This window comes from Microcaecilia unicolor, chromosome 6, assembly GCF_901765095.1.
Source record: "Microcaecilia unicolor chromosome 6, aMicUni1.1, whole genome shotgun sequence".
Taxonomy (NCBI): domain Eukaryota; kingdom Metazoa; phylum Chordata; class Amphibia; order Gymnophiona; family Siphonopidae; genus Microcaecilia; species Microcaecilia unicolor.
Genome location: NC_044036.1, coordinates 329,573,665 through 329,586,371, shown reverse-complemented (window position 1 = coordinate 329,586,371; position 12,707 = coordinate 329,573,665). Strand labels below are relative to the sequence as shown.

At 46.3% G+C, this 12,707-nt stretch overlaps 1 protein-coding gene across 2 annotated transcripts in view; it reads left to right on the top strand.

Annotated features, from left to right (window-relative positions):
- PITPNC1 (phosphatidylinositol transfer protein cytoplasmic 1) overlaps nt 1–12,707 on the top strand; it is a 393,300-nt gene that overhangs the window by 341,407 nt on the left and 39,186 nt on the right. For both annotated transcript variants that reach the window (XM_030208446.1, XM_030208447.1), the window contains exon 6: nt 12,361–12,456. In XM_030208446.1, the coding sequence (XP_030064306.1) occupies nt 12,361–12,456 (96 nt within the window). The remainder of the gene's footprint in view (nt 1–12,360; nt 12,457–12,707) is intronic.

Genomic DNA, 12,707 nt, shown 5'->3' with positions numbered 1-12,707 from the left:
CTGTGTTGGGTCCTAATAAATCATTTTGGCTTTTAACATATATGACTTCAGTCTGGTCTTTCTGGATATCTTCCGCTTGATTTGTTGTTTTCTTGTGTTTTTTTGCGGGAGATTTGGACTCTTCTTGTTGTTGTGTTAATTCTATTACAGATTTTGACCAGTGAAATTAGGGATTTGATGTGTTTGAGAGTAGGTAGGTGCGAGCATTCCTCACGCCTAAAATTAGACTTGAGAATACAGACGTAATCTAGGATTCTGTAATGGCAGGCATAAGACTCTTCTCATTTTGCGGAGATATTTTCGCAGTGTTAGAAGACACTTGTTTGTGTTTTGTTAGCTGTAGAGACATTCACTTGACCTTGATACACCAGATTGGTCAGTCTCCTGAAGCAGGCGCACAGGCGCCGAAACACGGCCGCTGTGTTGGGTCCAATTGGTGTACAGTGTTACCTCGGTTTTCGTTGATAATCTGTCCGAAAACAATCGGCAAAATCCGAAACCGAAGAAAACCGAGGCAATTATTTCCATATGAATCAATGTAAATCCAATTAATTCGTTCTAGACACTCCAAAATACATACCAAAAACACATTTTATGTGAGAATAAATATAGTGTTTAATACTAAAAAACAATAAGAAATTAATATAAAATGAATATAAAAGACTAATGTAAAGAATAAATGAACATTTAACACGGCATTTACCTTTCTGAAGACTCTTCTTGGCGTATGGAAGACAGCGAGGAGGGGAGAGAGAGGTGCAGATATTATTGTTTGGAAGGGGGATCCTCCTCCATAAGGACCTTAGGTATCAAGGCACTATCTGGGGTCACTTCCCTTCTTGGTCTTTTGGCGTTACACGCGTGGGGTGATGCTCACACAGCGAGAAACAATGCCACAATGAGCAAGAGAACGTGTGGGTCGCCCTTTGTTTTCGCAAAATTAGCAGCGAGATCACGTGGGCACGCGACAAAATCTGAGGCAACCGACAAAATCCGAGACAAATTTTTCACAGAAAAAAATCAACGAAAACCGAAACCGACGATAACCGAAGTCAATAAAAACTGAGGTATTACTATATTTCTAATAAACATTGCGGATTACAATCTTCTGTCTCTCTCACGGTATTTGGAAGCACCATCCCTGCCCTACTCTTTGGTTGATTATAGGTGTAAGTACTCACATCCAAAGTTAGGTGCGAAATGCACGTTAAGCTAGTCTATAAAGGACGCTCTGCACAGTGTGCACTTTACAGCATCCTATCTTAGCAGGGATCGTAATGGTGCCTACCTTTGGGCACCATTAACCAAATCTGGACCTACGTGCAAAGAGGGCATACTCCTTCCTATTAGTGCACATTTGCATGAACCATTGCACATGTGCAAATAGTATAGTGTATGCATGCGTTCACTATTGGGAAGGAGTATGTGCACATAAATAGTGCATATTCTTTGTGAAAAGTGTGCACTCTTAATAATATTTCTCTTGTAAACACAAATTCCCATAAATGACAATACAAAATAATACGAAATGAATGTTTTCAGGCTAATTACATACCCTCTAGGGATGGACACCTTAGTATATTTTTGGTTTGTTAGTGCTCCTTAAAAAATTTTGGTGTGCACCAAATGAACTTAATCTAGGAATTTGTGCACGCACCAATAATTTGCACTTGTGAAAAACATTTTAAATTACAACAAACGCGTGCAAAGAACTGAAGAAAACACACAAAAATTAGGGATATTTCAGAACTGAAAACTTTGCCTGCATGCATCCCCAAAACACCTCTGCCTTGAAGGGCTTGGGCTGCATAATCTCATACCACCCAAAACCTCCTAATAAATAAAATACACACACAGAGTATCAAGAAAACAGCCCCCACCCAGTCCTCCTAAAAATCTCCTCTCTGTTGAAAGCAGCACGAGTCCGTGCATTCTCACTGCCTCCCTAAGGGACTGCTTGTGAAAGTGTTTGTAACTAGAATAAAATCTTCCTTGCTGCCTCTATCCTTGTAATTATGTACAAGGTCTTTCAGAGAACGTTCTAAGCTTTTACTGTGAAATATACTCGCTATCAGATGAATGCTAGGATGTGAGTTGAGAGATCATCCATCAGGCACAGGGTTTTCTGTATTGTGTATTCAACTTCTCCCAGCACCGTTCTTAAAGAGAGATTAAAAAAAAAAAGATATTTTCCAGTAATAGAGAGACGGTATCAACATGGGAAGATCAGAGAGCAAGTACATTAGTTTGCTGGGTCTTGATTATGACATGTTTTCCATATTGTTGCAGGAGCAATTGGACAGTCAGATGTGTTCACCACTGTGCAAAAAAACAAGCACAGCTGGAAACAGCAAATAGTTCCTTGTTTATTTCACTGCCTAACAGGATGGATTTCTTTATCACTCTCTTTCTATGTTTGTATCAGCAGCTCTCACCCTGTGCTGGAGAAGTACATGGTTGGTCCAGTTATTCTGGATGGCTGCAATGAATATGCATGAAATAAATCTGTATATGCTGGGCCTCCAGTATAGGCAAGTTTGCATAATTACAGATATCATGAAAACCGGAATAGTTAAGTCGAACACATTAACATTGTAAATGACAGCTGATGTATGTATGCTGCCTTTCAGTGATTTTTGCAACTACATTCAAAGTGGTTTACATAGTATATAGAGGTACTTATTTGTACCTGGGGCAACGGAGGGTTAAGTGACTTGCCCAGAGTCACAAGGAGCTGTAGTAGGATTTGAACCCAGCTCCCTAAGATCAAAGTCTACTGTACTAACCACTAGGCTACTCCTCCACTAGCAGGACGTCAGACTCACAGAAACAGAAGCCTGCATGGCCGCATTGCTGATCTGCAAGGGCCGACTTCTACATGGAATGTTGCGAGTGGAATAGCAACATTCCATGTAGAATCTCAAATAGTAGCAACAGAATCTCAATAGTAGCAACATTCCATGTAGTATTTCAAATAGGGAAAGGGAAATGGGACTTGATATACCGCCTTTCTGAGGTTTTTGCAACTACATTCAAAGCGGTTTACATATGTTCAGGTACTTATTTTGTACCTGGGGCAATGGAGGGTTAAGTGACTTGCCCAGAGTCACAAGGAGCTGTAGTAGGATTCGAACCCAGCTCCCCAGGATCAAAGTCTATTGTACTAACCACTAGCCTGCTCCTCCATGAGCAACATTCCATATAGAAGCTCAAATAGGGAAAGGGAAATGGGACTTGATATATCACCTTTCTGTGGTTTTTGCAACTACATTCAAAGGAGACAGGTACTTATTTGTACCTGGGGCAATGGAGGGTTAAGTGATTTGCCCAGAGTCACAAAGAGCTGTAGTGGGAATCAAACCCAGTTCGGTCCATCCAGTCTGCCCAACATACCCTGAAACTGCATAAATAGGCCTGTTTAAAATTCAGTCCTATCTTTATGTGGTTCTTCATAGCCAGATAAGTGACAATATCACACTTTACTGTCTATGTTTTAGCTGGCTCCCTATACCCAGAAATTCATGACCCAATATTGAATTTCCGGATTTAACGACAATGGCGGTCAGTAAAACACTGAGCACCACTGGCTAAATATTGGGCCCTCCATAAATGGTCTGCTGGCTCCGCCCCTGCCTCTCGGAGTCCACTCATCTTCTCTTAACTATTCCTGTTACAGAATGTTCTAGCAGAAGTTCACCAAAGATTTGCTGCTACTACCATTTTCTGCTCAGCATGCATCTGTCAAAGCCCTAGGATAGTAGATAGCACGGGCTATACATTTTAAAATAAATAAGGCCCCTTTGCTCGAATCTCTGGCGCTGTTCCAAATAGCGAGCAGGGCTAAGCCCTGCTGGCTACACTACTCATTCTGTGAGTACTTTTACGCATAGAGGGGCATAATCGAACCCAATCGTATTATTGAAACAAGATGGCTGGCCATCCTTCGTTTCGATAATACGGTCGGGGCCGGCCAAATCTCAACATTTGGGCCGGCATTAGAGATGGCCGCCATTGGTTTTTGCCGATAATAGAAACTAATGGCAGACATCTCAAACCCGGCCAAATCCAATGCATTTGGTCGTGGGAGGAGCCAGCATTTATAGTGCAGTGGTCCCCCTCACATGCCAGGACACCAACCGGGCAACCTAGGGGACACTCCAGTGGACTTCACAAATTGCTCCCAGGTGCATAGCTCCCTTACCTTGGTGCTGAGCCCCCCCCAACACCCACTACCCACAACTGTACAACACTACCATAGCCCTTATGGGTGAAGGGGGGCACCTCGATGTGGGTACAGTGGGTTTCGGGTGGGTTTTGGAGGGCTCACATTTACCACCACAAGTGTAACAGGTAGGGGGGGATGGGCCTGGGTCCGCCTGCCTGAAGTCCACTGCAGCACCCACTAAAACTTCTCGAGGGACCTGCATACTGCTGTGATGGAGCTGGGTATGACATTTGAGGCTGGCATAGAGGCTGGCACAAAAATGTTTTAAAAACTTTTTTGGGATGGGAGGGGGTTGGTGACCACTGGAGGAATAAGGGGAGGTCATCCCCGATTCCCTTCGGTGGTTATCTGGTCAGTTGGGGCACTTTTTTGAGGCTTGGTCCTAAAAATAAATGGACCAAGTGAAGCCGGCCAAGTGCTCGTCAGAGCTGGCCTTCTTGTTTCCATTATCGGCCGAAGCCGGCCATCTCATAACCACACCCCCGTCCCGCCTTCCGTACCCTGCCGAAACGCCCCCTTTAACGTTGGCCGGCCCTGCGACGGAAAGCAGTTAAAGCCGGCCAAAATCGGCTTTCGATTATACCGATTTGGCTGGGTTTAGGAGATGGCCGGCCATCTCCCGATTTGAGTCGGAAGATGGCCGGCCTTCTCCTTCGAAAAATAAGCAGGATAGTGAGCTACAGTCCTCCACTTCTGCGGTTTCCCTGCTGTTCCAAATAGCGCCATAAAAATACCACCGGAACAGCAAAGATGAGCAAAGCCCTAATGCTCAGTGTTAACGAGATGCAAACATAGGCGCACTCGTAGCGTTGAGCAGGAGGATCATGCTTTGGCGTGGGAGGATCGCGCTTGGTGCATGTGCAGAAGAGTTCCATGGTAAGCTCAGCTCCCGTGCACATGCGCCTGATAAAACCCGAACGTGAAGCATTCATTGGTGTCTGTTTTCTGCGGCCTAAATATACCTGTTTTTACTTTTTTTTTTTTAGCTTGGACGCTTATATTTAGATGCAGGAAACAGACGCCAATGCGCGCTTGGGTCTGCTGTTTCTCACAACCAACGCTTAACATAGTAACGTAGTAGATGACGGCAGAGAAAGACCTGCACGGTCCATCCAGTCTGCCCAACAAGATAAACTCATATGCGCTACGTTATGTGTATACCTGACCTTGATTTGTATCTGAAACAGAAAAAAAGCAACACTGGGCTTCCAGGATTGGGATAATCAACGTCCTTCTTTGTTGAATGATGACCCGACACGGGCCGTGTTTTGGCACACAAGCGCCTGCCTCAGGGTTCAGAAAATCCTGTTTGTGACTTTCTCAGAGATTTTATTTTATTTTTGTTACATTTGTACTCCATGCTTTCCCACTCATGGCAGGCTCAATGCGGCTTACATATTATATACAGGTACTTATTTGTACCTGGGGCAATGGAGGGTTAAGTGACTTACCCAGAGTCACAAGGAGCTGCCTATGGGAATTGAACTCAGCTCCCCAGGATCAAAGTCCACCACCCTAACCACTAGGCCACTCCTCCACTGTTGCTACTATTTGAGATTCTACATGGAATGTTGCTATTCCACTAGCAACATTCCATGTAGAAGTCGGCCCTTGCAGATCACCAATGTGGCCGCGCAGGCTTCTGCTTCTGTGAGTCTGCAGGACGTCAGACTCACAGAAACAGAAGCCTGCGCAGCCTTCTACATGGAATGTTGCTAGTGGAATAGCAATATTCCATGTAGAATCTCCAATAGTATCTATTTTATTTTTGTTACATTTGTACCTTGCGCTTTCCCACTTGTGGCAGGCTCAATGCGGCTTACATGGGGCAATGGAGGGTTAAGTGACTTGGCCAGAGTCACAAGGAGCTGCCTGTGCCTGAAGTATAGGCAGGATACAATATCAAAGCAAGGACCAAGGTCGGCTCATGTAGGGTTTGGGAAATACTTATATACTGAAAATACAGCTAGGATTAGAACTTGCTTTGGATTTATTCCAAACTAAAGAATGTTTTAAAAATCCTCTCGAGGAAAGGCTTTGGAGGAATACAGCAGACATGTCACAGAGTACAACGCAGTGACGTAGCAAGGGCGGGGCGGTGGGGGCGGTCCGCCTCGGGTGTCAACGAGTGGGGGGGGTGCATCCGTCCACCGCCTCCCCCCCCCCCCGATACGGTCCCCACCTGCCTACGAGCTCCATCCATCTGCAGCGCTGCTGTAAAGAAGAAATCGCTTCGTCGGCCCTTCCCTCACTCACTGTGTCCCGCCCTTGAGGAAATAGGAAGTTACATCAGAGGGCGGGACACAGTGAGTGAGGGAAGGGCCGACGAAGCGATTTCTTCTTTACAGTAGCGCTGCAGATGGATGGAGCTCGTAGGCAGGTGGGGACCGTGTCGGGGTGGTGCTATGCCGGTGGGGGGGGGTCCACGCCGGTGGGGGTGTGTGGTGTTGGTCTGCACCCGGGGGGGGGGGGTGCAGCGGCGATCCGCCCCGGGTGGCAGCCGCCCCCGCTACACCACTGGTACAATGTAGATATTTCCAGAACTTTGGTGGTAGCATGAGTGTCCCACATAAATTCATACAGTGTACACTAATACAGATTTATAGATCATAAGCAATGAATATCAAACAGTTGAAAGGTTCTAGTCAAAGATGAGTGGATTTTCAGACAGTAGCATTGGATGAGACAAGGCCACTGCAGAGAAAGGGCTGAGCTTCAGCAATCCAAGACATTTGTAGGCATGCTTTTTTTTTTTTAATTTCATCCATCAGAAATCCTGCTCGTTCAGTCAAATTCATAAATATGTCCTTTCCCTGGAAAATGACTTGGCCTGCGTATCTGTTAGAAATGGGAAGCTGTGCCTCAGTTGTCGAAGAGCGTCTCGTCTTCTGGCTTGGAGCATCCCCCTTCGTCTCTTGAAATTTGACAGCACAGTGCGATACGCCATATGCCCATCCTTGCCGAGGGAGATATACGTGTTGGCAGGGATGTTAAGTCCCGAGGCGGGGAAGAGAAACTGCTTCAGCAGAGGGACATCATTAAAAAATAGTTCCATTCAAGCAGATCAGAAACCGATTAGCACTGAATGCATCGCTGTCCATATGCTGAATAACATCTTCGACACCTGCTCGGGATCAGTGGGAAAGGAAAATACAAGCAAATCGTGAAGAGAAGAGCCTGAAAACTCAGGGGTCCTTTTACTGATCTGCGTAGGTGCCTACGTGCGTCCAACGCGTGACAGTTTGGAACTACTGCCAGGGTACCACGCGGCCCAGGCGGTAATTCCATTTCTTACGCGTGTCCGATATGCTCATTGGAAAATATTTTTTATTTTCCAGCACGCAGAGGTAACCGGGCGGTAATTGGCACCACCCGGTTACCGCTGCGTGTAAGCGCCCTGACAATTTCCACCCGGTTAATGCGTGAGACCTTACTGCTAAGTCAATGGGTGGCGGTAATGTTTCAGACCCAAAATGGACGCGCGCCAATTTTTTATTTTGCCACACGTCCATTTTCGGCAAAAAAAAAAGGCCTTTTTTACAGGCGTGCTGAAAAATGGATCTGCGTGCGTCTACACTAGCGCAGGGCATTTTTCAGGGCACCTTAGCAAAAGAACCCCTCAGTGTCCAAAGACATCCAAAGCCATATGATCTGATTAGTCAAACTGATATCAAGCGTGAATGCGTATGTTTTAAAGAGATCATATTTAGTAATTTTCTACATGTTGTATAGCATACATGTCACATCTAGAAATTGCACATTGGCATCAAAGAACAGAGTCGTCCGTTTCAGCCGGCTTTATCTGGAAGGTTGCCCTTCATCCTTGAGTTATTAGGCAACAGTTGCAATGTGGAAGTGATCAGTTACAGAAGAGGAATTGAAAGGCAACAGTAACTTGCAGCTATAGATATACAGAAACAAATTGTCAGAAACAGACAGTCACCAAATCCCCACCCATGATCTGGATATTTATCAGATCAGAACTCAAGATAAAAAATAAACCGAAAAGGGCTGGTTCCCCTTATACATTCTGTGTCTCGTGGAAGAAAGAAAGGTAAATCAGACCTTTAGTGCTTTTATCCAAAGCACATTTACAAAAAAGAATTGCATGTGAAGGGCAAACCAAGAATTTCAAATCCAAAGCACAGGCAGAAAGAGTGACTTGCCCCAGGTCACACAAAAGGCCTGATTGCTAATAGGGTGATTTATGAACTGGAGCTTAGAGGAGGCTCCACTTAGGTACATCAAAGGCACCATTGATTGACAGGCACCTATGTGCGTTACAGGGGCATAGCTAAGGGGGGCCACGGGGGCCTGGGCCCCTGCGAATTTCATCCGGGCCCCTGGTTGGCTGGCGGGGTCCCCAACCCCCGCCAGACGAAGCCGCCTTCAGCGCGGTCTGCGGCGCACCCGCGTTTGCTGCCTGCCCCCTGCTCTTCTTTCTTCTTGCTCCTCCTGTGCACGCTGAGCAAGGGGGCAGGCAGCGAACGCAGCTAAACCAGAGACCGCTGAGTGTCAGCGTGCACAGGAGGAGCAAGAAGAGCAGGGGGCAGGCAGTGAACGCGGCTGCGCTGGAGACCGCTGAGTGTCAGCGTGCACAGGAAGAGCAAGAAGAAAGAGCAGGGGGGCAGGCAGTGAACGCGGCTGCGCCGGAGACCGCACTGAAGAAGGCTTCGGCTGGCGGGGGTTGGGGACCCCTGCCAGCAAAGGTATTTGTTTGTGAGGGGGTGAGGAGAGGCGAGGTGGGGGGGGGGCAAGGCGGGGCAGCGGTGGGGTGGCACTCAAAATGGCCCCCTCCGACCGTGAGGTCTGGCTACGCCCCTGGTGCGTTAGCTGTTATTCTGTAAGGTAGCACCTAAGCCTTAGCAACTAACTGCAAGGGAGTTGTACACATGGGCGAACCATGGGTGTGTCTCCCAGGTACAATTTAACCGGCTGCAAACAACCACCAACCGGTTAAATCGCTTGTTTGCAGCTCTCTGTACATTTTAAGCAGCACTTAATCAGTTATCATTGCTGAAAATGACTGGTTAGCACTGAATTCAAAAGTGGCTAACCTGTGGGGATTCTTGGGGCACAATCAGATTAACTGCTGATAGGCAAACCCCTCACTGCATAAGTAGCCTAATGGTTAGTGCAATGGACTTTGATCATCCTGGGTTTGATTGGCACTGCAGCTCCTTGTGACCTTGGGCAAGTCACTTAACCCTCCGTTGCCCCAGGTACAAAAATTTAGAATGTGAGCCCTCTAGGTAGGGACAGAGACATTACCTGCATGTAAGTCTAGTAGTGCTATAGAAATGATTAGTAGTAGTAAATCAGGCTGTGTAAATGGCAGTCCTATCTTTAAGTGGTTTGGCTTATGCAGTCAAGGGCTGAATATTTATTTAGATTTTTGCTCACACCTTTTTCAGTAGCAGCTGAAGGTGAGTTACATTCAGGTACACTGGATATTTCTCTGTCCCAGGAGGGCTCACAATCTAAGTTTGTACCTGAGGCAATGGAGGGTTAAGTGACTTGCCCAAGATCACAAGGAGCAGCAGTGGGATTGGAACTGGCCACCTCTGGATTGCAAGAGTGGTTCTCTAACCACTAGGCCACTCCTCCACTCCCAAAGAATCTTGTTACTCTTTGGGGTTCTACATGGAATGTTGCTACACTTTGAAATTCTGCATGGAATCTTGTTATTCTTTAGAATTCTAGAACCTTTATTTATTTATTTAGATTTTGCTCACACCTTTTTTCATTAGTAGCTCAAGGTGAGCTACATTCAGGTACTCTGGATATTTCTCTGTCCCAGGAGGGGCAATGGAGGATTAAGTGACTTGCCCAAGATCACAAGGAGCAGCAGTGGGATTTGAACTGGCCACCTCTGGATTGCAAGGCTGGTGCTCTAACCACTAGGCCACTCCTCCACTCCTCTATTCACTTAACTGGCTCAAAACAAAAAAAAACAAAAAAAAAAAAAACATAGCCAAAACAGGACCTGGCATTGAATATCCAGGAATAACGCTGGCAGCAGACAACAAACCACTCATCGCCACCGGATGAATATTGGAGGGATAGTTTATAGAACACATATGGCACCCATAGGTGTAGTAATCTATGCCTACCATTGACACAGGGCTGGCATGCTGATATTCCATAACTGAATCTTGGCTCCAAGATGCACAGCATTGGGACACCTAAACTGAAGTGCCAATTTCTAGAATTGCCCTTTAAGACTTTTCTCCCCTTCCCTGTCTGTGAAGAAGAGCCCTGGTGAATCAAGCCCAAAGCGTCGGTGGCAGACAGAGGTACTGCATTCACATTTCAGGATTCCTCCTGAACCATAGTCCAATGCTCCAACCATTAGACATGCCTTCTCCTGAAAAAGCCCCCCCCCCCTATAAAAAAAATAAAAATTAGGAAATATATATCATATCTCCAATGTGGAGGAGTGCCCTAGTGGTTAGGGTGGTGGACTCTGGTCCTGAGGAACTGAGTTCAATTCCCACTTTAGGCACAGGCAGCTCCTTGTGACTCTGGGCAAGTCACTTAACCCTCCATTGTCCTACGTAAGCCACATTGAGCCTGCCATGAGTGGGAAAGCACAGGGAACAAAAGTAAAATAGATACTATTGGAGATTCTACATGGAATGTTGCTATTCCACTAGCAACATTTTATGTAGAAGGCTGTGCAGGCTTCTGTTTCTGTGAGTCTGACGTCCTACAGTCAGACTCACAGAAGCAGAAGCCTACATGGCCACATTGGTGATCTGCAAGGGCCGACTTCTACATGGAACGTTGCTAGTGGAATAGCAACATTCCATGTAGAATCTCCAATAGTAGCAACAGTGGAGGAGTGGCCTAGTGGTTAGGGTGGTGGACTTGGTGGACTTTGGTCCTGGGGAACTGAGTTTGATTCCCACTTCAGGCACAGGCAGCTCCTTGTGACTCTGGGCAAGTCACTTAACCCTCCATTGCCCCAGGTACAAATAAGTACCTGTATATGTAAGCCGCATTGAGTCTGCCATGAGTGGGAAAGCGCGGGGTACAAATGTAACTATTAAAAAAAAATGTGGTTAAATGATCTTGACCTGAAGGCATATATAGAGCAGAACTGATTGTGTAAGCTCTTTTGAGCAGGGACTGTCTTTCTTCTTCATGTTCAATTGTAAAGCGCTGCGTACGACTGGTAGCGCTATAGAAGTGAATTATAGTAGTAGTAGTAGGTTTATGTATTTATATTAACCTCTTTTATGAAGAGATTCACCCAAAGTTTGTCCAACCAGTGTGACTGTGCGGAGGTGCCATCAGGTTGAGGAGCTGCCGGCATTTCAGAATGCATTTCCCCCCTTTGTTCCACCTGGGGTTCTGGACTGCCTTGGCACCCGGTTATCCAGTGAGACTTAAAATCATGATGGCAACTTGTCCACCTCTCTGCTTGTAACTGGTACTTAGAAGTGAAAAGCCTTTTAGGAAAGTGGGAACCTTCACCAGCGTTCTGAAATGCCTCTCTAGAAACTAGGATTACTTAATATATGAAATATATCTGCTTGAGTTAATAACCAGGGGCGTAGCCAGATCTTTCATTTTAGGTGGGCCCAGAATTGGATGGGTGGGCCTTCCAAAATCCCCCCTCCTTTGCCCTGTATCTTTCTCCCTCTCTTCTGCCCCCAGATCCAGCATTCCCCCCTCCCCGAGGCCCAGCATCTCCCCCCTCTCTGAAACTACCCCCATACCTCAGTACGTTCGACAGCAGTGATGTACATCCACTGCCTGGCCAGCCCCTCAGGCTTCCCTCTGCTGCATCCTACCAGCGAGGAAACAGGAAGTGATGTCAGTGAGGACAGGCCAGGGCGTGGCAAATGGAAGCCTCTAGGTCTGACGCAGGCAGTGGACGTACATCGCTGCTGTTGCTGAGGAAGGTGCTGAGGTAGAACAGGGTAGGGGGGTGTTATGGAGCTGGGGGCAGGAGGCAAATGCGAGATCTGGAGGAGGAGAGAGGGGAGTGAGGCAGCCGCTGCTGAACTATTTTAGAGGCCAGACAGGTATGCCACTGGTAAATACTTCACTGCAAAGTTGTGAAAAAGGTTCTTGTGTTGAACACTGTGTGTATTTCAATGTTTTGTTCTGATTTATGTGTTCTACAGATTTTTGACAATGAGGCCAAAGACCTGGAAAGAGAAGTCTGCTTTATCGACATCGCCTGTGATGAAATTCCTGAACGTTATTATAAAGAGTCGGAGGTAAGTGGCATGGAGCACCATGTTATCCTACCAAAATTAACAGCTGCTAAAAGGAAACCATCCAGATAATTGGACAGTGAAGATATCTTTAGTTAGATCAGGCAGTGTTTAAAGATGTAATCGTTCAGGGCTGCTGAAATAGAAGAGGAAGTCCTGGAAGCCTCAAGCTTGCACCTTAAAATAACTTTTTAATCTAGGAAATGCTGGTTGAGTTTTTCCATCATCAAGCTGCTAAAAACTCACCTTTTCAA